The sequence below is a fragment of the Micropterus salmoides genome, unplaced genomic scaffold (assembly GCF_014851395.1).
Source record: "Micropterus salmoides isolate LMB-PRFRI ecotype aquatic unplaced genomic scaffold, ASM1485139v1 Ms_hic_scaffold_21, whole genome shotgun sequence".
NCBI classification, from domain to species: Eukaryota; Metazoa; Chordata; class Actinopteri; order Centrarchiformes; family Centrarchidae; genus Micropterus; species Micropterus salmoides.
In genome coordinates, this window is record NW_024041262.1 from 4,980,767 (window position 1) to 5,008,390 (window position 27,624).

The 27,624-nt window shown below is 41.0% G+C and overlaps 2 protein-coding genes across 3 annotated transcripts; one reads left to right on the forward strand and one right to left on the reverse strand.

Annotated features, from left to right (window-relative positions):
- Positions 1-537: 537 nt before the first annotated feature.
- On the reverse strand, positions 538-4,519 carry rsph1 (radial spoke head component 1). 2 transcript variants are annotated; one of them, XM_038736633.1, is made up of 8 exons: positions 4,335-4,519; positions 4,022-4,135; positions 3,565-3,670; positions 3,325-3,415; positions 2,737-2,872; positions 2,095-2,166; positions 1,199-1,292; positions 538-639 (listed from the first exon to the last, which is right to left on the reverse strand). In XM_038736633.1, exons 1-8 carry the CDS (start codon positions 4,383-4,385, stop codon positions 596-598), a joined length of 708 nt encoding a protein of 235 aa, XP_038592561.1. In that variant the 5' UTR covers positions 4,386-4,519; the 3' UTR covers positions 538-595. The 2 variants fall into 2 exon arrangements, with proteins under 2 accessions (XP_038592561.1, XP_038592560.1); XM_038736632.1 differs by having other exon boundaries at positions 538-642; positions 4,335-4,518.
- Positions 4,520-10,279: 5,760 nt separating this feature from the next.
- Positions 10,280-27,422, forward strand: LOC119915453 (myosin heavy chain, fast skeletal muscle-like). The gene is made up of 38 exons (XM_038734989.1): positions 10,280-10,483; positions 10,565-10,708; positions 11,501-11,657; positions 11,742-11,769; positions 11,863-11,977; positions 12,066-12,158; positions 12,283-12,346; positions 12,427-12,525; positions 12,680-12,783; positions 12,882-13,020; positions 13,220-13,338; positions 14,495-14,644; positions 14,725-14,895; positions 15,001-15,307; positions 15,405-15,499; positions 15,621-15,708; positions 15,807-15,924; positions 15,992-16,115; positions 18,075-18,211; positions 18,323-18,578; positions 18,713-18,955; positions 19,041-19,217; positions 20,578-20,723; positions 20,811-20,901; positions 20,981-21,370; positions 21,467-21,593; positions 21,681-21,799; positions 22,159-22,355; positions 22,454-22,637; positions 22,779-22,944; positions 23,102-23,226; positions 23,329-23,637; positions 23,734-23,937; positions 24,952-25,077; positions 25,297-25,467; positions 25,551-25,751; positions 25,849-25,980; positions 27,278-27,422. The coding sequence occupies exons 1-38, from the start codon at positions 10,280-10,282 to the stop codon at positions 27,293-27,295; spliced, it is 5,838 nt and encodes a 1,945-aa protein (XP_038590917.1). The 3' UTR covers positions 27,296-27,422.
- Positions 27,423-27,624: the final 202 nt, after the last annotated feature.

Here is a 27,624-nt window from a genome sequence, read left to right on the forward strand (position 1 = left end):
GTATGAACGTCTGGTTTCACAATACCAAAAAGAGCAATTACAACAACTAGGAGGCTGATCCTTCACATCCTATGCTCTTTCTGTCACACCAATATTTTGCAGATTGTGAAACTGTGTGGAGTGCATTTAACAGAATGAAGGATAAGGGGGGGCAGTCCTTGCCAGACAAAAGCATTTTATGTAAACTACAGAGCTGCATGGAGGGTGGTCCAGAGAGCCCAAAACAAAATCTGTTTAGGGCCCGGAAAAAAGGTTGCGACTGGCCCTGCAGCTACTGAGTTTAAACTTGTAAATGGGTTAAGGTTCCTTTTGTTTCAGAGGTTTTACATTATTATGATAAAATGTCCATTGTCACTCATGAAAATGATGTTGTTCTGTAAAGTGCCACAGAGGGGCACTGCACTGTATGAAGGTACACACTTTATACATCTATAGTAACAACAGAAGGCAATAGAAAATGTCCAGTTGTCACAACCATCCATCTTCATAACACATTGAAAATACAAGCTTAACGGACTGATTTACATATTTTTCATACATATGTTATTTTTAAACAAAGGTTATAAGATGCAGTGTTGTGGATTGATCAGACAGGTCAGTTCTCGCCCCCATCTTCCACTGAAGCTGCTTCCTTTTTGCCTGCTGACAAAAGAAAACACACAGACATGCACACAAAGACTTCAGTGCAGATTTTGATGCGTCTCACTTTGAGGACTCATTTTTATATCTCCTAAACTACAGTCACAAAAAAAAGCCATGAAGATGAATTTTTATGTTTCAGGAACAACAGCAAACACTGAACTTCGGCAGATTGGCATATTTACTGCAGGGTTATTTTGTCCACCCGTTTAGTACACTGTAACACGTCTAGATTTGTCAGTGTTTCTCCTCAAATAGTTGTAATGATTTGAAATGTTTTTTTAAATACATTTAAAAAATAATCAGAGTATCAATATTTCTGGGAATTTGTAAGATGAGGAGATAAACTGGCAGTTTTGAAACGGCATTTAGACCATGTAGGGATCAACCTTTTTTATATTTTCATGAATTTTTTAAACACGCAAAAAATGTATACAGTTCTGTTGGTGCCTGGTAAAAATATCTTAAGCGGGTGGGATTACAAGTATTTCTAAAATCCTGGCTATGAGCCTGACACTGACTGTCATTTTGGATTGATGTTCACATGAAGTGTCTTTACCTGGAGTCCACAGCGTCAGGCCAGTGATACACTTGGGAATCCACTTGAGGACGGCGGTGGAGGCCAACTCGCCCCACTCCCCCTCAGCTCGGTCCTGCAAAGAACAGAGGGCGAGTGAGACAAAACATCAACCTTTAATGTACAGAGAAGAAATGCTCAGACTACGGTGACACATTTTGTCTTGTACTGCAAGCAAAATGCACATATTTTTCCCATTTTAGTGTTCATTATAAAGAAGCAGCATTTCTGTGTGTTGAGCAAGGCGAGCGCGAAAACATCTGCAAACTTACTCAACATGACACACACTGCAACCTGCATCTCCAACACACCTCTAGGTTATTAACATGCATCCTGAAGTTTTTATATAGTCACTTCAGATGACTGATCACATCGTGCATATAAAGTCAAACATGCACTTAGAACATGCAAGTGTGCATTCTGAAAAATAATAATACTTTAATAAACAATAATACAAGTATATTCAACAACAGTAATGCATTCCTGTGCATAAAAAGACATACTGCACACTCCAAGGTCATTATGCAAGACACTGATAGATTCTACTGGAAAAAGGCACAGCGTTGTGTATAAAGGCAGCGGCAGCACCTCCTCTGCTCCTCCTGAGGTCCCTAAGGTGAGATAACCCTCCCTGGAGCCATGGTAGGGGCGACTCCTGTGCTTTTATATTTTTACTGTTCTCCTCAACAGTCGCTGGCTAGAGTTTCAGTCAAGAGAATTGTCGTGGTTATAAATGTGTGTCACTGCGATGTGTGTGTCATATAATGACTGGTATTCATTCAGTGTTTCCTCCTGACAGAGTTCCAGTTTTCCATAATATCATGAGGAAATGAAGCGCAAATCAGTTGAAACAATTGGATTGTGTTGATGTTTTTTACCTGCTCTGCTTGGTGGTATTCCCCATGCTGCTCACACCCGAGGTCAAACACATACTTCCCCGGGCCTTGTGGCTACAAAATAAGAATGGATTGTTTCCACTGGTTATAATAACATGGTACTCGCTCAAGAAATTGCTGAGATCTGGCAACAAGGCAATATTGCTAAATATGAGTCCAACAAGGCAGGGAACATGAGCAGTGAGATGATAAGACAGGGTGTAAACAAGTAAACACAGTTTTAGATCAACCAGATTAGCTCGGAAGAAAAATCAAAAGTGAGTGTATTCATAATGTCGCTAACTGATCGTAACTTAGACTGCTCATTGTAACTGATTGAATCTGTGGCCTGCGACACAAAAGTAAAATCCAAGTTGTAATAAAGTGTAATTTTCCATGAGTAGTCGTTATGACTTAATTCTGAAAGAACTTTTTCAGCTTCTGAAGGGGGGCATTTCTGTACTGCACTAAACCCTCAGCTTTATTAGTTCTCTGACAGAGATTGATCTTGTTAAATTATTCAGACCATTGAGGGTACTAGTGTCCCTTGCACGCCCTACTCAGGCCACAGTGAAATCTATTGCACATTTTCATTCATCATCGGCCAAGCATTTTGTGAATAAGTAATAAGAAAGTAGAACTTACGTTATTGTTGACAAAGTTACCCTTGTATCTGTGGTTGGAGTGGATGTACTCTCCTTCTGACTCCATCTTGCCTTTCACCCATGAGCCCTTGTACTTCGAGCCGGTTTTGTGGTAGTGGTAAATGCCCTGGCCATGTCTACCAATCAGACAACACCAACGAGTTCAGTAGTTTTCAAATTCAAATTTTCTACACTTATTTAGAATGGATCTGGTAATATACAGGTAAAAAGATGTCTATGCATCTATGTTGAAACAAGGCTGAATTTTGTTGAAAAGTGTGATTAACAGTTACTAACAACACATGTAACCTCTAAAGAATTTCAACAAAGATGTTGTTTGAAAAGAAACATATCCACCATACTGGGTAATTAAGTAAACCCCTGTTTCTGTTTTCCATAGCAGTGATTTCCAGAGATAAATTACATGCTGTGTATTTGTCTGTGTCAGTGAGTTAATATTAAAGATGTCAGGCAGGATTTAAAGTCAGTACCTTAAGAATACAGGATTTGGTTCCAGCCCTGCACAGAAATGTGTGCTTTACAAACATCTGAGTGACATGCACTTTTGATTTTAAAACTGGAGCTATACCTCATATGATGCAGCCACTCCCCATCATAAGTGTCTCCATTGGGGTAAGTGTAGACACCATGACCCTGTCTCAGGTCCTCAACCCATGACCCTGGCAGAGAAAGAGAGCCAGCAGAAAGAGTTTGGTTTCTTTATTTCAAAAGTTTATGAACTGTCCCAAGACTGTAAACATACATTTTTATGACACCATGCACACACACTGTAGTTGGCAACCATCTCAATTCATACACTTTATTGTACCTTCATATTTAGAGCCATCTGGATAGTAGAACGTGCCCTGCCCATGTTTCATGTTCTGGTAATAGTCTCCGACATATCTTGCCCCATTCTTGAAGCGATATGTCCCCTATTAGACAAAACAGTCAAAGATAAATACAAGAAAAAAAGAGACAACCCTTTTCCATGTAACATAATGGAAACCTTTGTGCCAATAATAGAAATATTGCTTCCATCATAGACTGAATATCGATCTAAAAGTAAACAACAAAACATTAGTCAGAGAACAATCTTAAATTCAAAGTGTACAGTGACCTCATTGTGCTCTTGCAAAGTCTACACTCACACTGTCCTATTAGGTTCTCCTTTTCACCACATTTAAAGGCTAAAAAGTCTGTGTTCACTCAGCCCCATTTGGACCTATAGTCTTGACAAGCAGACAAAGTGTTGGATTTGATTAGGACTCCCTTTAGTGTCATACCTCTCCGTGTCGTTTGCCGTTCTCATAGTGTCCTTGATAAATGTCTCGGTTGGGCAGAACAGCTTTACCGACGCCGTGCCTCTCTCCTGCTTCATTTCTGTCCCCTTCATATTCCTGCGCCAGTCAAACAAACATCATACGACGTTATCCAGGGACAGAGACAGCAACACAGACAACGCACAGAGCTGCCTGCAGACACGCGCATGAATTAATATCCGGTGAAAGTTAATGCTAACGTTAGCTTCAGTCAGCTAACAACAAACCCAACAGAGCATCTGACAGTAACTAACGTTAGCTAATTCTCTTCTCTCACCCCGAGTTTACTGTGTTCATCCTCAAACTCATCAGACCCTGCATCCGACATCGCTCTTTTCAATTCAAGTCACTTTCTAAGTGTGGACGATGTCAAACTTTTATTTGAAACGCAGTGGTAAAAACTGGAAAGATGCTCAGCCAACCTGTGCGCTTTCTAGTTTATGGTTGCCATAACAACGCCTAGTCATGAGCGTGAGTTTAGGGAGTCCTGCCCGGTTGGCGGCGACATATAGCTATAATGAAATATGAAAATACCACCGGACTAGTTAAGCACTGTCTCTGGCTTGCTGTGTCCCGACATATGTTGTGGTTTGCCAAATCCAGTATACCTAGGGTTGAAGTATGTGTTGGTGATGCAAAAAACGGACACGTTTTCTTTGTCCTTGATAAAAAAAAAAAAAAACACATTTTGGATTTGCTATAATGATCCGATTCGTAATCTGACAGAATATGATAAAACTAAAGCAGCTTACTTTGGGGCTTTTCAGTTGTTGTGCTTGAGTCCAGAGATTGCAGATTGCCTTTAGAGTCATTGGAATAAATGAATGAATGTATAAGCCTACTGCAATATCAATTTTAAAAAGTAACACAACAGCAATAGATTAAATACCAACTAACTTTCTTCTACTGGGGACACTGGCTTCCAAAGGTGTCTGGTGTCTTGCATTGGCATTCATAATGTTGTTTGTCCGCTGATGATTACTTATTTCTACTGAACCATCAAGTCGAATAAAAACTTTAATAAACTTTTAGTTTTACTTAGTTCAGCCAGGATTGGGGGTGTTTGTTTAGTACCTACAAAGATAATAAAGTAAGTCCAAGAATGTTTTGGGCATATTCCAGGTTGTGTCCTCTTCTTACATTATCATCCAAAAAAATTGTAAATGAAAGGAAGTGTAGATAATGGTTTTGAGACAGAACATCCTGTAACACACTTGGTCCCGTGAACAGAAGAAACCTGACAAACTCTACCAGCATCACACCTCTAGCTTTTAGCATCTTCTGGCAGTTTTTTTCTCTCTCTGTTATAGTTATCTTTTGCCTCAACTATGGCAGTGCCCTCCTTCCGGGTCTTCCAGCTTGCGCTGTGAAACCCATACATAATGTTCAGAACACAGCAACACATCTGGTTTTCGATCAACCCAAAAGGACTTATGTCACTCCATTACTCAGCGATCTCCACTGGCTTCCCATGTTCACCCAAATCCAATTCAAGTCAATAATGCTTGCATACAGACTGACTACTCCATAATATAAGCACAGGCTACAGTGAATATACTTGTTCGTATTTTCTTTTCAACAGTACTGTTACAGTAAGTAGCATGCTGTGATTAAGATACTGTTGAAGATTTTATATAGTCCTGATGTTTGTATATCATAATACTGTAAGCTTAAGATCGATAAACTACTCAAAGGATGTCGGAGACATTGTTTTTTATCTTACAAACCGTTAAAGGTACACAGAACCTTTGAGTCTTTTTGCTCAGCCTTGTTGCTCTCAGTCTGTGGCCTTCACACTTTTCTAAGAATAACACACCCACCCAGTCAAGCAATGTTGCTAACTGGCCGTGCAGGAGGCAAGGGTGAAGGCCATAAATCAAAATTAAACTGGCACCCGTTGGTGGGACAATTTTATGGATTTCAACATAATTTCGCTAACAACTGCACTCAGGCCTGATAAGGCTGCAGACACCCCCACACCTGATAAAAGTATCAGTCTGGATACATAAACACAAGGAGGCCTTTCAGAAAGACTGCAGCTCTGAGGGCTGTGAAGGTCATCATGTGACACAGCACACAAACTTGGAGTGCCTGTGTTGATGTTGACCGACTGTGTGATTGTTTCATGCCTATACAATAATTTGCTAATATCAAAATGGTTATCTTATTGATCAATGTTGCATTGCGATCTTTATTTCTTTAGAAGTGTTGTAGGGTAATTACACTGTTTGAACATGTGTGGATGTGAAGGTGGAAAGGGTGGGTCTTACCATAAGACCCAAAAAAGGTGCAGCGAGAAAGGATACATCAATGATTGTAAGAGTTTGATGAGTCTGCTCCCGGGATCAGCTGGGATACACATGTGCTTGTATTTGCACTTAAATGAAATTATGACTAAACTTAAACTGATTTGTACTTATTGGAATAAGTTGGAATCCGTGTTCAGAAAAATACTATTTACATTGAAAGGACGACAGTTCACAATGATTGAGCTATAAGTTATATTGAAGAACATAAAGTGTAAAAGTGAGGGCCCATTCGGCCTCTGGGCAGGTCTGAGGGTTTTTCCTCCCACAGTACATAGGCCTACTAGAAAAAATGCGTTTACAGAGAAACCTGTGGATTAAAGCGTTTTGCTGTAACAAGTGTTTGCAAGACATGAGTTTGATGAATGCTATTCAATTAATTTGGTGACTGAAGTTCTCAGTGATAATGTAAGGACTATCAAAGTGTGAGCAGTTAAAAAAGACAGAATTTTTGACAAAATTTCAAAGACAACAAAAAATGCAGGCTGTTTTCAAGTAAGATAACAAAGTGCCTGTGGTTTCCCAGCAGTGACACAGGAGGGCACTGTGCTCTACCTTTCATTGGATAGAAAAAAGACATTTGAACTATTTTAACTTTATCCAAGAGAAACCAATAAATACTTGGCATCCAACAGAAATGGACAATACGCAAGAGTGAACAGAAATCTAGATCTAATCTACTAATTGGATGACGTCTAAAATTGAATTAAATATACAAATCTATTCAATATATTAAAATGTATTGCTTGGATGTCATATTGATAAAAAATGATGAGTTCTAGCTCAGAGAGGAGCAATTATTAACAGCTGCCTATTATATGGTATCAATGTGCATCTCTGACAGATAATGGACTTTGTGACCTCCACTTAGCAGCACTTTATTTAGACAACTTGAACTTGACTTGACATTAACTCATAAGCCATGAGATTTTGCCATCTGTTGCATTAAAGATTAGAATAAACGCTGCTTGCAATCCACTGCATTCGCTTTGGCTTTCTGAGTATCATGAGGAGGTGATTTTCAAAATGTCTGAAGCAGTTATTCGATCAAGATAAGCACACATGCCAGTTAAAAAAAAAAATGAAAGGCTGCACTGATAATCCACATTGCATCATTGTCCTCGCGCTGAGTATCATGGCCCCCCCCTAAGAATATCTCACTCCTGATTAATTCCCTAAAGTAGCCCATACTTAAGATGGAGGCACTGTAAGCTGTAGGTTCATTGGCTGCTTGTTCATAATTTAGCACCCTTCTTGTCAGTTTACAGCCACCTAACCTCCATCTCATGACACGAGAATGACAAATTCGTGACAGTTTGAAGACCTTCACACAAAGGTGGTAGAATGGTTTATTCATTTTGATGTCCTGTTACCTTGGTACATGTAATGTTGAGGTGCAATCTGTCTACATGTAGATGCGTTTTTGCCACAAAACACACTAACTAAGAAAAAACTCACTACGGATCTAGTTAGAGAGACTCTTGGATGGGGGACCTGCTTTCCACAAGTATGTGTCCTGATGATTTATGCTGCCTTGTCGAAAAATGCTACCATAGTGCAAATTGTTAGCAGAGTAGGGCTGACTCTAAACCTGATGTTGCTCACCATCAGCAAGGCTGCAATTATGGGTGTGGAAATAGAGACCAAGATTGTGGGTCCTGTGCACGCGCAGAATCGCTAAGTAGCACCTCTCGATAGCATAAATCAACAGAACATGAGATCAGACGGACAACATGAAACTTATGTCGGTGTGTTAAATACATAGCTTGAGCCAGGACATGGTTAGCTTAGCATAAAGACTGGAAACGGCTAGCCTGACTTTTGCTAAAGTTCACAAATAGGCCCAACAATGCCGCCAAAGTTTACTTTTTATTATGTACATATATTGTTTAATCTGTACACAAACAGAAAGGTTAGAGTGTGGACCCGTGCTAAAGCCAAAGAAGCTGCACAGAAATGCTGGGCGGATAGACAAATTGTCATTTTACATTTTTGGTTGCAAATAAACAAACATACATATTAATTACTAAGCTGCAGAGGTGTTTCTAAGTAGGTTTGCTGCTTTCCCCATTCCCCCACTCTTTGTGCTAAGCTAGGTAAACCACATCTTGGCTCCAGCTCTGTACTTAATGCATAGACATGAGAGTGATGTTGATCTTCTTATCTCGCTCTGGAAAGAAAATGAACATTTCTGAAAATGCTGAACTATTTTTTAAAGTATTATTATAAATAATGTTATTTTTGTTCTTACCTAACAAGTTTCCCTTGTTTCCATTCTTTGCTTGTTTAATATAATTTAGCGATACATGTTTTCTTTTACGTTATTCTTGAAATTCTTCCTCTCTTTACTGTTGTGCCAACTTCCCTCTCAGCCATTCTCGTGTTACCAGTAGGTCATTGTTTGCCGCGCTGTCCTGCAGAGTTCCTCTTTGGGAGATGATGGCAGGAGAAAAGAGAGGACTCCAAATCTCTGACACTTCCATTAGTCCACTGTAATCTCTAAAGCCGTCCCAGGAGGATCCTGGGGGAATTTCTATTGAAGGATTTATCAGCTATGCCTTTATTTATAAGCTTGTTATCGGAATCACAAGGGTCACAGATGCATTTTGGGCAATATCTCAAAACAGTTTATAAGCCGCAGAGACAGCGGTAATATAGATTGTACTTCAACACTGAAGTGCATGCATTTGAACCAAACTGTCCTATATGACGTTTTATTATCTGATTTTATGAAGTCAAAACACTAACAATGACACAAAGTGCATTCCAGCATAATGTTCCATAATAACTGTATGAAAGTGACTAATCATGCAAGACAAAATACACTTACATTGTTTCATGCAGGCAAAGCATATCATGTATAGAATAATGTCAAAAGTAACAAAGGAGTTATCACTTCTGAGAATTAGATGAGAAGATTGATCCCACTCTCCACCGTCTGTGCATTAAGTACAGAGCTGGAATCTGGGTGTGCATGGTTAGCCTAGCCTAGCATAAAGTCTGAACATTTGGAAACAGTGGAAAGAAAAAAAAAGTTACATCTCGTTTGTTAGTTATACACAGAAACAGAAATGTAAAAATTAAAAACTAATTTGCGGTTTAAAGGGGACGTTAAGGGGAACAATTTCTTGGCGAGTTACGACACGACATGATGCCACGTTTCTTGCAACAAACAATACTAAGCTTTTAGGGTTCAGGGTTAGTGCTACAGTAAGCTAGTCTAGTTAGATCACACACAGATATTAATCCTCTCATTTCCTTTTGGAAAGACAGCAAATGTATTCTCCCAGAACATGCTTAGTCAGTTAACTTTAAACATAATTTTCCAAACACAGCAATGAAGATGCTAAACAAACACGGTGTTGGTCTCTGCGTGCTTGGAACATTTCAGCATCTATGTGGATCTGGATCTCTGGCAGAGGTCACCCTCCTTTGGCATTCATTCTTTTCTTGCACTGCAGTTGCTCCCCTCCACGGATTTATAACAAAAGCTCTGTCACATCTTCATGATATCACATGCCAAACTAATCACTTCTCTCCACCCACATGCTTTAGGGGCTTTGACCTAAATATAAGTGTTTGCTGTGTCTCCCAATGCACCAAGAAGGGCCCTTATAAAAGCAGTAAGGGTCAACGGTGTCCACATTTTTCAGCTGAGACTTCTGCTGGTGAGGACACGCTTCTGTTTCATTGTTGCGTGGGCGTGATAGATACTGTCTTTACTGGTAGGATTTCATCTTCCTTCTGGATCTGTTGACTCTAGGTGGAGGATACATAAGCAGACCTTTTGTAGCCCACGGAGGTAAGAGTTGATATTGATTCTGATGACTGATATCAATTATTATCCAGTTACTACAATCTCCATTTTAACCTGTAACCCTGGACCTTTCAGTCCCCTCTGGGGTGTGTTGCAGAAATGAGTTCGGATGCTGAAATGAGTGTGTTTGGGGAGGCTGCCTCATACCTAAGGAGACCCGAACGAGAGAGAATCGAAGCCCAAAACAGGCCCTTTGATGCTAAAACTGCAGTGTTTGTGGTGGATCCAAAGGAGCTGTTTGTTAAAGGGTCTCTGCAAAGCAAAGACGGCGGCAAAGCGACCGTTAAAACGGATGCAGGACAGGTACGTTAGCTGTGGACGAGGCAAATCATCCACGTGCTCTCCATATTGTTCTGCCGACCAAAGGCACGTCTCTGTTCACAGGTTGTAACAGTGAAGGATGACGAAGTCTTCCCCATGAACCCGCCCAAGTTTGACAAGATCGAGGACATGGCCATGATGACCCACCTCAATGAGGCCTCTGTGCTGTTTAACCTCAAAGAGCGTTACGCAGCGTGGATGATTTATGTGAGTGATGCAACATTTACTGTAGTTGATGATCGTCATTTCCACACAGTGCCAGAGACCATGTAGACCACCATTAGAGCTGCAGTAAGTTTGTGATGTATGATGCTGAAAATGCCTCGTCTCCTCTGGCCTGACAAAGATTCCATTTTATGCACTTCAAGTGTCAAAGTTCAAGACAGGGATTTAAAAAATAGTATTCCTAAATTTAATAATAAATGTGTTTATGTGTTTAAATGTGTACAAAAGTACAGAATACAATTTACCATTAGATCCTGATCTATCATGTCACTGGGACTGGATAATTAATAAATGATATGAATAATTAATGAAGTTACCACTGTGCAGAAAAATGCCCATTCTTAATTTGGAGATGTGCATAGGGGTTCAGGAGGTCTGTGTGTGCCACATAAATTGTGGTCTCCTGCATGAATGTCAGGCTAGCTAATTGCCATCTAGCTCCCCACCCTGCACACATTTCTGCCTCATTCCATATGGGGCACACTACTTCCTGCATTGGCACTGAAGTTGGCATTTGACAAATGTAAAGTGCAGAATAGTCCTATATGGACCTACTGCCTAAGATACTGGGCTGGACAGATGAACCTTGAATAAATGAGAAGTAATGCAGATGATTCCACACAGGCGTAATCGTCTTGACATGGTTTGGGTCCACTTGTCCCCTTAGCCTGAAGGATTTTTAGATGTCTAATTTAAACTTATTAAACATATTTTGACCTGCAAATCACCAAATCCACGCTTACTCAAACAAATGTCTTATTTTGCACTATTCAGACCTACTCTGGACTGTTCTGCGTCACTGTGAACCCTTACAAGTGGCTCCCAGTGTACAACCAAGAGGTAGTGGTGGCCTACAGGGGTAAAAAGCGCCAGGAGGCTCCCCCACACATCTTCTCCATCTCAGACAACGCCTATCAGTCCATGCTTACTGGTAAACTGAAATTGGAAAATTGTATTTTATGCAGATGCACTGCATGGCACCTCTCTAATGTGACTATGATCTCATTTGTTGTAGATAGAGAAAACCAGTCCATCCTTATCACGTAAGCTGCATGTTGATGCAAATGTAGCAACCTATCTTTGATCCTTTATATCAAAGAGGAAAGTAAACGTTTCTGGTGTGTATTTTTCTGTAGCGGAGAATCTGGTGCGGGAAAGACTGTCAACACCAAACGGGTCATCCAGTACTTTGCGACAATCGCAGGTTCTGGCGACAGGAAAAAAGATGCTGCTGCCTCTGGAAAATTACACGTAACATAAGAATGAATTTATACTCTTTAACCTTTCAATGCATATATTTGTAACCAAATCACTTATTTTGTTCTTTCTGTTGCTGAAGGGGAATCTGGAGGACCAGATCATCTCTGCTAATCCACTGCTAGAAGCCTTTGGAAATGCCAAAACTGTCAGAAATGATAATTCCTCACGTTTTGTGAGTGAAAACATAAAGATTTTGGTAGTGCCCACAACAAATGGATGAGAGTTTTTCCTCTATATTAATAATTTTATTAATAATATTCTAATTAATAATAATAATATGTTTTTTTCTCTTTCAGGGCAAATTCATAAGAATCCACTTTGGAACTACAGGAAAACTGTCTTCTGCTGATATTGAAACTTGTGAGTCAGAATACAAGAGAGACATGTAATGTTCTGTTGTTGGAGGCTTTTCTTCAGGTTCATCTAGTTTTCCTTCACAGACTTGTTGGAAAAATCCAGAGTAACCTTTCAGCTGGCTGCAGAGAGGAGCTATCACATTTTCTACCAAATCATGTCCAACAAGAAGCCTGAGCTGATAGGTAACATAAGGGCGATCAGTCTCAGAGTGTTTCTGTATGTCAAATGTAAATTTGTGCAACTCTCTGTACTCTGTGTGTTGTAAGTGAAATGGTATGCACAGTGTGTTTATATTGCAAGGCTTGGATTTGACTGCCACATTCTTTTTCCATCCAGAGACTCTCCTCATCACCACCAATCCCTTCGACTACCCATTCGTTAGCCAAGGGGAGATCAGCGTGGCCAGTATTGATGACAGTGAGGAGCTGATGGCCACGGATGTGAGTCAAATTTGCAATCTGTTTTTCCCATTGCTGCTTACGTTCACAGTATTTTTTTTTTTTTTTTTTACATCAGCCTTCTCATGATGTGCTTTCAGAGTGCTATTGACATCCTAGGCTTCACTGGAGAGGAGAGGATTGGCATCTACAAGCTAACAGGTGCTGTGGTGCATTATGGGAATATGAAGTTCAAGCAGAAGCAGAGGGAGGAGCAGGCAGAGCCAGATGGTACAGAGGGTAAATGTTATTTATTGGATTTAACTTTTTCTTCTCCTCTTTTTCTTTTTATGATAGTCTTTTCTGTTTGGTACTGTGTGTATATATATATATATATATATATATATATATATATATATATATATTTCCTTCTTATGTAATTTTCCTCACTGCTATCACACTCTGTTTTATGGTTCTCTTTATCTTTTTCTTTGATCAGTGGCTGACAAAGCAGCTTACCTGATGGGTCTGAACTCTGCAGACCTGCTGAAAGCCCTGTGTTACCCGAGAGTGAAGGTTGGGAATGAGTATGTGACCAAAGGGCAGACTGTTCAGCAGGTACACGTGTGTTAGTAAACCATTATGAAAAAATGAATTACCTCTTATAAGTAGAATATTACTCCCTATCATAGTTTATGTTTACCTCAATCAACTTATTGTGGCTAATACTATGGAGTTGGGAGAAAAGAATGCTACAATAACCTTAAACTGAGCTTATCAATATTTATTATATTTACAATAATGAAATTACGGTGTAATCTGAAATGGGTTGCAAGTAGTGTTGAACACTCAACTCTGCAGCTCTATAGCTTTCAAGATTCCTTTAGCTCATTGTTTTGGTTGTCCTGCCTGCAAACTCCACCCTATAAACCCTGTTATCATTTTCTGCAAAACAGTGCTGATAAACCCACAGTCACCAAATAGCTGTCAAAACAACTAGCTCATAAAGAGCCATATTATTCGTTGGTGTAGATCAAAACAGAGGTAAAAGGGTGAAAACTGCTCTTCAAATGAATGCTAATGTTGCTCCAAGTCTGCTGGAGTTGTAAATAGGAAATTGTTTGCATTCATTTGCTATAACGTCATGCTGTGATTTCAGCTTAATGCTTTCTGTCTGTCTGCGCTCTGGTGTTCTTTCAGTCTCATGTCTGAAGTTTAGAGGCCACAGTTCACATCCTCCCTCTTTAACTACAGTCAGTGTCGGATTCTTTTAACCATGAAGAAGATTTTTTCCCTAACCTTAACCATGTAGCTTTTATTGCCTCACATTATTACAAAGTACTGCACATGTCTGTTGGAAAAGACTGACAAACTACCAGTAGCAGAGAATAAGTCAGATATTTTACTGAAATAAATGTAGTAATACAACAATAAAATAAACTACACTATTACAAAAAACTGCCATTTGACCCAAAAAATTTATTAATGCCACTTTAAGATAAGATACGATAAGATAAGATATACTTTATTGTCCCTGAAGGGAAATTTGTGTGTCCGTTCTGCAGCTTTACAAGACAACACAAAACACAGAAATAAAGCATCTCTCACACATATTCTCATGCAACACAACACATACTGTCATATCCATCATCCATCCATCGTATAAGATGAGAGTTTGCATGACAAAATTGCATGTGACATTCATTGTGTATAATATAAGGTCATATAATACTTCATATTGTTCAAATGTATCATGGTGCATGCCATTGTGCAGGTCTACAATTCTATTGGTGCTTTGGCCAAATCAGTTTATGAGAAGATGTTCATGTGGATGGTCCTGCGCATTAATCAGATGCTGGACACCAAGCAACCCAGGCAGTTCTTCATCGGAGTCCTGGACATTGCTGGGTTTGAAATCTTTGATGTAAGTTTGCTTTAAGCAGTGTATTTACTGGACTGTATAATAAATAATGTGTATTAAGTTCTAAATGGCTTGTTTTGCAGTATAACAGTCTCGAACAGCTGTGCATCAATTTCACCAACGAGAAACTGCAACAGTTTTTCAACCATCACATGTTTGTACTGGAGCAAGAAGAGTATAAGAAGGAAGGCATCGAGTGGGAATTCATTGACTTTGGGATGGACCTAGCTGCCTGTATAGAGCTCATTGAAAAGGTTTGTTCATATAGATATAATATAATACAAAGTCACTGAAATAAAATCCTACAGTAAATGGCTTTTTGTGTTAAAACAAAAATAAAAACTTTTTGTCCTCAACAGCCAATGGGCATCTTTTCCATCCTTGAAGAGGAGTGTATGTTTCCCAAGGCATCAGACACCACCTTCAAAAACAAGCTTTATGACCAACATCTTGGAAAATCCAACAACTTCCAGAAGCCCAAACCTATCAAAGGCAAGGCTGAGGCTCACTTCTCCCTGGTGCACTATGCTGGCACTGTGGACTACAGCATCACAGGCTGGTTGGACAAGAACAAGGACCCGCTGAATGAGACTGTAGTCCAGCTCTACCAGAAAGCTGGCCTCAAACTCCTGGCTTTCCTATATTCTACCTATTCTTCATCTGACGGTAAGAATGTGAGACAGGACGAAGACTGTGTAAATCCTGCATGTTTTTATGTCAAGGTTCAGCCTTTTAATGTAGATAAAAACATTTCTTCTTCTAGATAATGCGGGTGGAGGACGTGGCGGAGCTGGTACTGCTAAGAAAGCAGCAAAGAAGAAGGGCTCATCCTTCCAGACGGTGTCAGCCCTCTTCCGGGTAACCGCAAACTAAAATAATACTTTTAATTTGTGGCATTCATTTTCACACAAATATTAAGGTAGAGCAATATTAGTTTACTTTTCTGTAACAAAGTAATGACACTGATTATCTCTAACAGGAGAATCTGGGGAAGCTAATGACAAATCTCAAGAGCACTCATCCTCATTTTGTTAGGTGTCTGATTCCAAATGAAACTAAAACTCCAGGTATTTCAGTAATGTTATCTTATAAACATTCCTTATCAGACCATTTGAATTTGTATCTCAGGCAGCTTGATTATAAGGTGGCTCTGGCTAAACTTTAGGGATTATGGAACACCATCTGGTTATCCATCAGCTGCGATGTAATGGTGTGCTGGAAGGAATCAGGATCTGCAGGAAGGGCTTCCCGAGCAGAATCTTGTACGGGGACTTCAAGCAAAGGTAAGAAGCAAAGATTAGGCTTTTTGGGAATTAAAAAAATAAAATTCTAACGAGTGTTTTCCTGTAGGTATAAAATACTGAATGCTAGTGTGATACCTGAGGGACAATTCATTGACAACAAGAAAGCTGCAGAGAAGCTCCTCGGGTCAATTGATGTGGATCACACACAGTACAAGTTTGGGCATACCAAGGTAAATTATTTTGAATGTGACTAAGAGCCTCAGTTGGAAGTGTAGGGCTTGTGGGATAGTCGAACAGGGTCTGAAAACCCCTTGCCGAAATAGCAAGAGGCAGCATCTGTGAATATTCTCTAACTGTTCGGAACAGACCATCTGACTCGGCAGTGGTTGAACAGGTGTGGAGGTGTCAAAGTAAGGCTGGTTTCGTGAGTGCAACACAGTGAATGCCTTCAAGGAGAGATTTCCCATTCCCATTTTTACGGTTCACTGTGTTGAGATTATGAAAACACACAAAGGCACAGAGCTTTTAGAGCATTTTAAAGGCTTGAAAAGGCGGGCTTTTTACTGCACTTTCAAGTGTTGCCATTTATAACATATCTAAACACTGATGTTAAGACTGTAGTTTTTTGTTGTAGTACTCAAAAAAATAAAGGGAACACTTAAACAACACAATGTAACTCCAAGTCAATCACTCTCCTGTGAAATCAAACTGTCCACTTAGGAAGCAACACTGAATGACAATCAGTTTCACATGCTGTTGTGCAAATGGAATAGACAACAGATGGAAACTATAGGCAATTAGCAAGACACCCCCAATAAAGGAGTGGTTCTGCAGGTGGTGACCACAGACCACTTCTCAGTTCCTATGCTTCCTGGCTGATGTTTTGGTCACTTTTGAATGCTGGCGGTGCTTTCACTCTAGTGGTAAACATGAGACAGAGTCTACGACCCACACAAGTGGCTCAGGTAGTGCAGCTCATCCAGGATGGCACATCAATGCGAGCTGTGGCATGAAGGTTTGCTGTGTCTGTCAGCGTAGTGTCCAGAGCACGGAGGCGCTACCAGGAGACAGGCCAGTACATCAGGAGACGTGCAGGAGGCTGTAGGAGGGCAACAACCCAGCAGCAGGACCTCTACCTCCACCTTTGTGCAAGGAGGAGCAGGAGGAGCACTGCCAGAGCCCTGCAAAATGACCTCCAGCAGGCCACAAATGTGCATGTGTCTGCTCAAACGGTCAGAAACAGACTCCATGAGGGTGGTATGAGGGCCCGACGTCCACAGGTGGGGGTTGTGCTTACAGCCCAACACCGTGCAGGACGTTTGGCATTTGCCAGAGAACACCAAGATTGGCAAATTCGCAACTGGCGCCCTGTGCTCTTCACAGATGAAAATCGGTTCATACTGAGCACATGTGACAGACGTGACAGAGTCTGGAGACGTCGTGGAGAACGTTCTGCTGCCTGCAACATCCTCCAGCATGACCGGTTTGGTGGTGGGTCAGTAATGGTGTGGGGTGACATTTCTTTGGGGGGCCGCACAGCCCTTCATGTGCTCGCCAGAGGTAGCCTGACTGCCATTAGGTACCGAGATGAGATCCTCAGACCCCTTGTGAGACCATCTGCTGGTGCGGTTGGCCCTGGGTTCCTCCTAATGCAACACAATGCTAGACCTCATGTGGCTGGAGTGTGTCAGCAGTTCCTGCAAGAGGAAGGCATTGATGCTATGGACCGGCCCGCCCGTTCCCCAGACCTGAATCCAATTGAGCACATCTGGGACATCATGTCTCGCTCCATCCATGATGCTTTAGTCCAGGTCTGGGAGGAGATCCCTCAGGAGACCATCCGCCACCTCATCAGGAGCATGCCCAGGCGTTGTAGGGAGGTCATACAGGCACGTGGAGGCCACACATACTACTGAGCCTCATTTTGACTTGTTTTAAGGACATTACATCAAAGTTGGATCGGCCTGTAGTGTGGTTTTCCACTTTGATTTTGAGTATCCAGACCTCCATGGGTTGATAAATTTGATTTCCATTGATAATTTTTATGTGATTTTGTTGTCAGCACATTCAACTATGTAAAGAAAGGAGTATTTAATGAGATTATTTCATTCATTCAGATCTAGGATGTGTTATTTTGTGTTCCCTTTATTCTTTTGAGCATTGTATATCCTAATTCCTATTTCCTGAAGGTGTTCTTCAAAGCCGGGCTCTTGGGTCTACTAGAAGAGATGAGGGATGACAAACTGGCCACTCTCATCACCATTACTCAAGCCTTGTGTCGGGGCTTCCTCAGAAGGAAGGAGTTTCAGAAAATGATGGAGAGGAGGTAATCACAATTATGGTAGATTAAAATCATAGATTATAAAAATATCACACCTTAGATCTATGAACATACTTATTTAACTGAAAACTAAGCATGAACTCCATCACTTTCCAGAGAGTCCATTTATATTGTCCAATACAACATTCGCTCCTTCATGAATGTGAAACACTGGCCATGGATGAAGCTTTACTTTAAGATCAAGCCACTCTTGAGGAGTGCTGAGACTGAGAAGGAGATGGCCATGATGAAAGTGGAGTTCGCCAAGTGTAAGGAGGATTTAGCCAAAGCTGAGGCTAAGAGGAAGGAACTGGAAGCCAAAATGGTTTCCCTGCTTCAGGAGAAGAATGACTTGTGTCTGCAGATTCAGTCTGTAAGTAGAGAAAACACACTTTTTGCAAACCAATTACTGTTAATGTACTCGAAGTCTTGCCATATAATGGCTACAGCATGCTCTTTTGTAGAACTGCCCATTACATAAATACAAATTGTGTCTTTATTGAACAGGAAAGTGAGAGTCTGGTAGATGCAGAGGAAAGATGTGAGGGCCTGATTAAGAACAAGATTTTGCTGGAGGCAAAGACCAAAGAACTCAGCGAGAGACTGGAGGATGAGGAGGAGGTGAACGCCGAGCTGACCGCCATGAAGAGGAAGCTGGAGGACGAGTGCTCTGAGCTGAAGAAAGACATTGATGACTTGGAGCTCACCTTGGCTAAAGTGGAGAAGGAAAAACATGCCACTGAAAACAAGGTGTGTGTCTGCTGGGTGGTCATCTGAACACCAAACCCAGACATTTAAACTCTTACTAACAGATTGCTCTTTGCTTCACATTCAGGTGAAGAATCTGACTGAGGAGATGTCTTCTCTTGATGACACCATCGCCAAGATATCCAAGGAGAAGTTGGCTCTGCAGGAGGCCCACCAGCAGACACTGGATGACCTGCAAGCAGAGGAAGACAAAGTCAACTCTTTGACCAAAGCCAAGATCAAGCTGGAGCAACAAGTCGATGATGTAAATCTATGGCCATTAACTTTAGGAAATCATAACATGTGTAACTTAAAGGGGCTCTAATCAATTTTTTTTCAGCAAAAGGGGAACTCTAATGATTTTACACATCAGAGTCTGTGGTGTTGGAGACTCCGACTGCATATGTGAAAAAAAGTTGTATAGTTTGTTTGTGGCTCTAGAGGGAGCTGTGTGAAGTCAAATGTCTTCAAGTGATGTCACTTGAGTCAGCTTCTGATGGGTCTGAAGACTACAAGTTTGACAAAGAAAAAAACATTTGGTCCTACTAGCATAAGGCTTCAAAACTGTCAGCGGTCAAGTTGCGTTGTGGGTAACACAAATGGCAGGTTTTGACAAGGAAGAAGAATGCGTGGAATGAAAAGTCGATTCCACCAAAGTTCTCTGTAAACAATCAAATGACTGTATAATGAACCCACAGAGAATTATCACCTGATCACCAGTTCCCCTCCGTGCTACAGAGCATCGCAGTGTTGCATACTGCTGCTATCAAGACTAGCGGGTCCTATAATGTAACATTCTCGAGTGTCAAATCTGATTTAACTTGAAATGCAAGGATTAAGAAACCTAATGTTATTTATTGATAAAGTAAAAAGACATTTATCAATACACCTGTATGTAGGGTAAACATGTGGAGGGGTTAATTTAAACTGCTCTGTCCTCAGTCATCCTGTGTGTTTTATACAAGCACAGCTAACATTAACTTGGCATTACCCAGATGTTACAAACAAGCTAAATAGAAAGCTGATTGTCTGTCTCATATACTGGTCTGTAATCTTAAAATCTGACAGTATTGTGATGGCACATATTTGCTTTATATACTGACATAGCTGTTGTAAACATTAATGTTGCTGCTCTAGAAACAACATTTAGTTGTATTTAAAATTTTCAATTCTAATCCTATAGTTAATTTAAAAACAACCAGGAAATTAAAATTGATTTGACATATCATATGTCATGATATGTCAAATCAATATATAACAATGCTGTCCCACATTGAATATTTTCCTCATACCGTGCAGGTAAAGTATCAATAGTGGTATCGATAAAGACTTGGATAGTTAAGCAGTCTCAATAATGGTATCAGTATCAATAAAAAATTAACGATCAGCATCCCTACTCTCACCACTCTCATTATTGTGGTTTTCCATTGCAGCAGACATCTTTTCAGAAAGATATTTCATTTAGGAGATGTTGGAGACCAAAAACAGAGCTAAAAGGAGAGTGAAAAGGAGCGTTACATGCTCTGTCAGCCGCCTTTGCTATATCAACTGCACAAAGTGATAATATTTCAATTGTGCTGTGAATGCAGGGTTTAATAATTACTGAACTTGTGTCCATGTGTCAGCTTGAGGGCTCTCTGGAACAAGAAAAAAAGATACGGATGGATATTGACAGAGCCAAAAGAAAGCTTGAAGGAGATCTGAAATTAACTCAAGAATCCATAATGGATTTGGAAAATGACAAGCAGCAGCTAGAGGAACGCCTTAAAAAGTATGTAGTAGTGCAGCAATGTAAGCATTATAGTAAGTACATTGCATTGCATATTCTCTAATCGCATGGTTTGGTTTTGCATAACAGGAAAGACTTTGAATTCAGCCAACTTGTAGCCAAAATTGAGGATGAGCAGAGTCTGGCTGTGCAATCTCAGAAGAGGATCAAGGAGCTTCAGGTTCGTAGAAAACTTGACAGTTGACAGAAAATTTGCTGCAAGTCAATGAATGACCTAGGATGTTCGCTGCGTTACCCAGGCCCGCATTGAAGAACTGGAAGAGGAGATTGAAGTGGAGCGCGCTGCCAGGGCTAAGGTGGAAAAGCAAAGGTCTGACCTCTCCAGGGAGCTCGAGGAGATCAGTGAGAGGCTGGAGGAGGCCGGAGGAGCCGCCGCCACTCAGATAGAGATGAACAAGAAGCGAGAGGCCGAGTTTCAGAAACTGAGACGAGACCTCGAGGAGTCGACCCTCCACCACGAGGCCACCGCTGCAGCTTTAAGAAAGAAACATGCTGACAGCGTGGCTGAGCTGGGAGAGCAGCTAGACAACCTTCAGCGGGTCAAACAGAAGCTGGAGAAGGAGAAGAGTGAGTACAAGATGGAGATTGATGACCTGTCTGGCAATATAGAGGTCATGGTCAAATCAAAGGTAAGCTAGACCAATATATACAGTAGATATTACATGTATTGAATATAGCATGATAAATTGACCAATTTTCATTAACTTATTTTATAAATACAACAGATTAACTATGAGAAGCTGTGTCACTCTCTGGAAGACCAACTGAGTGAATACAAGACAAAACATGAGGAGAACACTCGTCTGATCACTGAAATAAATGCTCAAAGGGCCAAACTTCAGAATGAAAATGGTACGCAGTTCAATCTTGGCAAACAGACTTTTCTGGTCAAATACTTCTCTCTTTTCTTACATTGTTTGCTGAAACCTCTTTTAACAGGTGAGTTTTCTCGTCTTCTTGAGGAGAAAGAAGCGATACTCTCTCAGATGTCGAGGGCTAAGCTGGCCTTCTCTCAGCAAATTGAGGAGCTGAAGAGGCATGTTGAAGAAGAAACAAAGGTTTGTTGCATTACTGCACTCTGTGCAACCAAACAATGTCTGTGACATTAATGATCTTTGAAGGTATGTAAGCTAACTGATGTGTCTAGGGGCTTAAAGGGCGTCTGAACTTGGAAGCTCAGCAAGGCTAGCAGATTTACCTGTGTGACTTAATATTTCTCAATTTCCTTTTCCAACTTTTCACAGTGTTTCTTTCTACTTTGATAAACGAGTTTCAGCTATTGTGGCCACGAGGGAGGTTTATAGGAAAAGTTAGACATTTTCATCCGTAGACTATTAGTTTAGCTTAGCAGAAGAGCCTCCAGAGGAATTCTAATTTTAACAAAACTTTCTAAAATCCACACCTGCCTCTCTGTTAGGCTAAGAATGCGCTGGCCCATGCACTCCAATCTGCCCGTCACGACTGTGATCTGCTGAGGGAGCAGTTTGAGGAGGAGCAGGAGGCCAAGGCTGAACTCCAGAGAGCAATGTCCAAGGCCAACAGCGAGGTGGCCCAGTGGAGAACCAAATATGAGACTGACGCCATCCAGCGCAATGATGAATTGGAAGAAGCCAAGTGAGAGTTGCTCTCATACACATAGATATTAAGAAATTAGATATTTGTAATGTAAGATAATGACAATTATTACGTTTACTTAATTTTGTTATCCTCAGGAAGAAGCTTGCCCAACGTTTGCAGGAGGCTGAGGAGAACGTCGAGGCTGCGAATGCCAAGTGCTCATCTTTGGAGAAGACGAAGCAGAGGCTGCAGGGAGAGGTGGAGGACCTCATGGCTGATGTGGAAAGGGCAAATGCTCAAGGAGCTGGCCTGGATAAAAAGCAGAGAAGCTTTGATAAGGTGACAAAGAAAATCGCTATTACTCCCAATACAACTCTGTCATTCTCAAAAACTGTCTGTTTTTCTAGTCGCTATTGTTGATTACTATAGGCTAACATACCAGGGACTCAACCTACAAGCATTAATTTGTGTCTTCCGTAGATTCTGTCGGATTGGAAGCAGAAGTATGAAGAGAGTCAGGCTGAGCTGGATGGATCACAGAAGGAGTCCCGCCACCTCAGCAATGAGCTCTTCAAAATGAAGAACTGTTACGAGGAAGTTTTGGAGCACCTTGAAGTCCTCAAACGAGAGAATAAAAACCTGCAACGTACGTATATTACAATAAAATGATACCGCTTTCTTAAAAAGATGGTTCATCTGCAACACGGTTGATGATATTGAATAAAAACTTGTTATGTTAATATGTCAAGTCATGTCAAGGATAGAATAAATTGAAGAAATGTGATGCATTTTTACATTTTAAGTGGAAATTTCTGATTTGACTGAACAACTCGGAGAGAATGGTAAAGCCATCCATGAGCTGGAGAAGACTAAGAAACAAACTGACATTGAGAAGACAGAGATCCAGACTGCTTTGGAAGAAGCTGAGGTAACTTCACTTAAAATCAAGAAATTATTACATTATTACACCTTTAAATCACATTTGTGCCACATTCCTATCAATGTATTCTTGTTTGTGTCTGTATTCAAGGCCTCTCTGGAACATGAGGAATCCAAAATTCTGCGTATCCAGCTGGAACTCGCTCAAGTCAAGGGAGAGGTTGATCGCAGGCTGGCTGAGAAGGATGAGGAGATCGACCAGATGAAACGCAACCATCAGCGCATTGTCGAAACAATGCAGTCCGCACTAGAGGCTGAGACACGCAGCAAGAACGATGCCATGAGAATCAGGAAGAAGATGGAGACCGACCTCAATGAGATGGAGATCCAGCTGAGCCACGCCAATCGGCAGGCCGCTGAAGCCCAGAAGCAGCTGAGGAACATGCAAGCCCACCTCAAAGTGAAATATTGTTCATTGCTTCAACACGAGAAGATTCGATTTTAAACCCCATTTTAGGGCAAATCCTACATCTTTGACCATTCTGTCTCTCTGCAGGAGCAAATCCTTCACCTGGATGAGGCACTGCGGAGCCAGGAGGAGCTGAAGGAGCAGGCGGTCATGGTGGAGCGCAGGAGCAGCCTGATGCAGGCCGAGGTGGAGGAGCTCAGGGCTGCTATGGAACAGTCAGAAAGAAGCCGCAAATTAGCTGAACAGGAACTGGCTGATGCTTGTGAGAGAGTAGGGCTACTGCACTCTCAGGTGAGCAGCATTATTACAACGTATGACAGAGGGACACTGAAATCTAAAGGGACAGAACCATTATGACATAAGATATCTATTGTTCTAAATAAACAAATGATAATAATCTGTATTTCTGCAGGGGTTTGTTTGAGATGCTAATGAAGAATATATCATATTATATCATATAGAACAGTTACTTGGTCAGGTGCTGAGATCTGTTGTTTTCAAAAGTGGAGCTTAAAGACCCTTCTGGTCATGGACCATGCCAGAATCCATATTTTTATATTAACAATATCTGTGTAACTCTGCAGTTCCCTTACGTTTTACAGACTGTTTCAGCCTCTCTCAGCTCTTTACTTTCCACACCTTTACCGTTATGGTTCAGTCTCACAGCTCTAATCAACTTTGTTTCCAGCAGCAGTAGGCAACTGTTTTCATTTAAAAAGCTATGACAAACTCGCTGTGCACTAGCTGCCTAGCAACAGACAGACAACACCAGACAGACAAAGTTAGCAACTAGCTGGTGACCATAGTGGAGCATTGAGCAGCTAAAAAGCTAGACATTTTTCTCAGGTGTTGGTGAAGACCAAAACAGAGCTAAAAGGAGGGTGAATATCAGAATTAGAATTGTGAATAGGTCCTCAGAAACCCCAAATGAATGCTAATGTTGCATAACTATGTTTTACCTCTTGACGCCTGAAATAATTTACAATTATAGAAGAAAATAAATAATTTGTGTTTTCATTTGCTTTCAAGCTGATGCTAAAGTGGAGATAGGTAATTTGTCTATAGGACATAGAATAGATATAAATTCAGGTATGATGCAAATTAGTGACAACGGGCATAAATGAGAAACCAGGGCTTGCAAAAGCTTCCTAGGTTCGTATCAAATATGCGGAAACTGGCATGGGGAGAATACAAACGCTATCTCAGTCTGCAGTCTGAAAGCAAGCAGTGTGATGCGAATTTGCGACGATCGGCGTTAAGTGGTCACCTTTAATTAAAACTTTCTTAAATATCCTTTGGCTACAGAACACAAGTCTCCTCAACTCCAAGAGGAAACTGGATGCAGAAGTCAGCCAGCTGCAGGGCGAGATGGAGGATGCAATCCAAGAAGCTCGCAATGCAGAGGAAAAAGCCAAGAAGGCAATCACTGATGTAAATATTACGCACTTTCCCTCTAATTATATCTAGCACGTACAGGTTTATATGGTGTGATAGTAACTGCAAGAAACAGTGATTATTATAAAGCAGCCTGGTTGCCTCTATGGATGCCGTTGGTGTCAGGCCTAGCTTGATTATGAGCAGTATTGATTTGGTATTTGCTCTGACAAAAAATCAAATCAAACATCTGGTTAACTTTCTGTGTTAATGCAGGCAGCCATGATGGCAGAGGAGCTGAAGAAAGAGCAGGACACCAGCAGCCACTTGGAGAGGATGAAGAAGAACCTGGAGGCCTCTGTGAAGGATCTGCAGCACCGTCTGGATGAGTCTGAGAACCTGGCTTTGAAGGGGGGCAAGAAACAGCTCCAGAAACTGGAAGCTCGGGTATCACGCTTGTTCAAATGAGATTGATGTAACATTATTGAGATAAAGGTTGAGTTTGTGGGGTTTTGGATTTTCTCTGGCAGGTGCGTGAACTGGAGGGTGAAGTGGAGAGTGAACAGAAGAGAGCTGCTGATGCCATCAAGGGGATCCGTAAATATGAGAGGAGAGTGAAAGAGCTCACTTACCAGACTGAAGAGGACAAGAAGACTGTTTTGAGACTGCAGGACCTAGTAGACAAGCTGCAACTCAAAGTCAAGGCGTACAAACGGCACAATGAAGAAGCTGTAAGGTCTTTTCTCTCTGCCAGAAAAACAAATAGGATCTACTGTTTTTTTTATTATGATTATGGCTTACTATGTATGGTTTTGTTTTTTTCTACAGGAGGAGCAGGCCAATGCTCACCTTGCTAAGCTGAGGAAGGTGCAGCATGAGCTGGAAGAGGCACAGGAGAGGGCAGACATTGCTGAGTCCCAGGTCAACAAGATGAGATCCAAGAGCAGAGAGTTTGGAAAGGTAAGGTTTAGTTTATTTGCATCCTTAATGGGTTCTACCATAAATTGGCTAACTTTCCTGAGGTCTAATCAGTGGTTTCATACATGGTCAGCATTCTGAGAAATTAACAGCAGACGTCATTAATCACTGAAGGTGGGGTGTGAGATTCTGGAGAAATCCAATACCATGACAAACACCATGCTGTAGAGCAAATAACGACACAACAAGTAATGTGACTAACGCTAGCTAAGTTGTGGGTTAGCAAACTGTCGATAGAGTTTCTGCTGCAAAGCCAACATGCAGAGAGGACGAGACGGTCCCAGAGCCAGCACACCAGCTCCAGACTGCGACACACAGAACTCTCCTGCTGCTATAGCTAACATCACAGCACCAGCATGTCTGAAATCATGGCTGAAACAGCTGGAATAGTGTCGTGTGGCTCCATCCGATCCACTTAGTTTGTTTTCCAAAGCGAGGGCTGTGTTCAAACACCAAATATTTTAGCACACACACACAACGCACAGCTAGCAGACCTTGAGGAGAAACTCACTGACTCTGACTAAAAGATGTATATAGATTAGAATTTCAGACCCCACCTTTGATAAAGCATGTAGAAAAAGAATCAAAGAAACAAATTATGCATCACATAGGTAAACACCAATGACTATCAGTTAGTGCATCACTTTTGCTTCTACAGACTCCAGATTCCTTTCTTGTGTACAAGGTATATTTTCATTTACACCGTAGTTCACGGTTACTCTCCTATTATATCACTCTTCCTTCATTTATCTTTTGCTGCTACTTTGCATTGTGAACAGAGTAATGAACTACTATTTACCTGTAGAGTTTAACCGGTTGTGTACCATTTCAGTCATATTCATGTAGCCCCAATTCATAACATGTGTTGTCTTATTACTAGGCCGTACTTTTTGGTATATTATTTTCAGAAAAACAACAAGCATCATGGTCTAGGGTCGCGCCAAATGCATTTTTTTCTTTTTTATTGAAATCACTGAACAATCAGCTTTGGACAAAGGAATATTCATTAGCTGTGCTGGTGACCTTCAGGTGTGTTTGCTGTAGATCTGTCCACAAAAGAAATAACAGTGCCACAGCACAAGGTCAGCTCCCACATGGATGAGAATGCTAGTAGTGCACAAAACTACTTAATGTAATACTTAACTTACTTAATGTATGTGGATGACCATTACAATTTAATTTTATTTAAGACTGTAGGTTGTTTTTTAATGTCTAAAAGATATAACTTTGCTTTCCTTTCCTCTCCTTTCCTTCCCTGTCCTTCCATTTCCTGTCTCAGGCTGCTGAATCTGAGTAGACCTCGCAGCGATGACACAGACGGCACCCTCTATCTTAGCACAAGTAGAAACTCACCAGAGTCAACAAATGTTATTCTCCGCTGTGAGATTGTAGAAGATTAAAGTGGTGTGAAGCATTATCTTTAATGACATTGTCTTTCGTTAGATTGACTGTATAGCCAAACATAGCCATGTTTCTGAATATCAACATAAAGAAATTCATTTTATTATAGTTGATGTATTAGCAGATTAAGATATGTAGTATAAGTATAGTTTAGTATAGTGGTAATTAGCCGGTCAGAGAGATAAAAGTCCCCCTCAGTGTGTGCAGTTTGTGTCTAATTTGAGC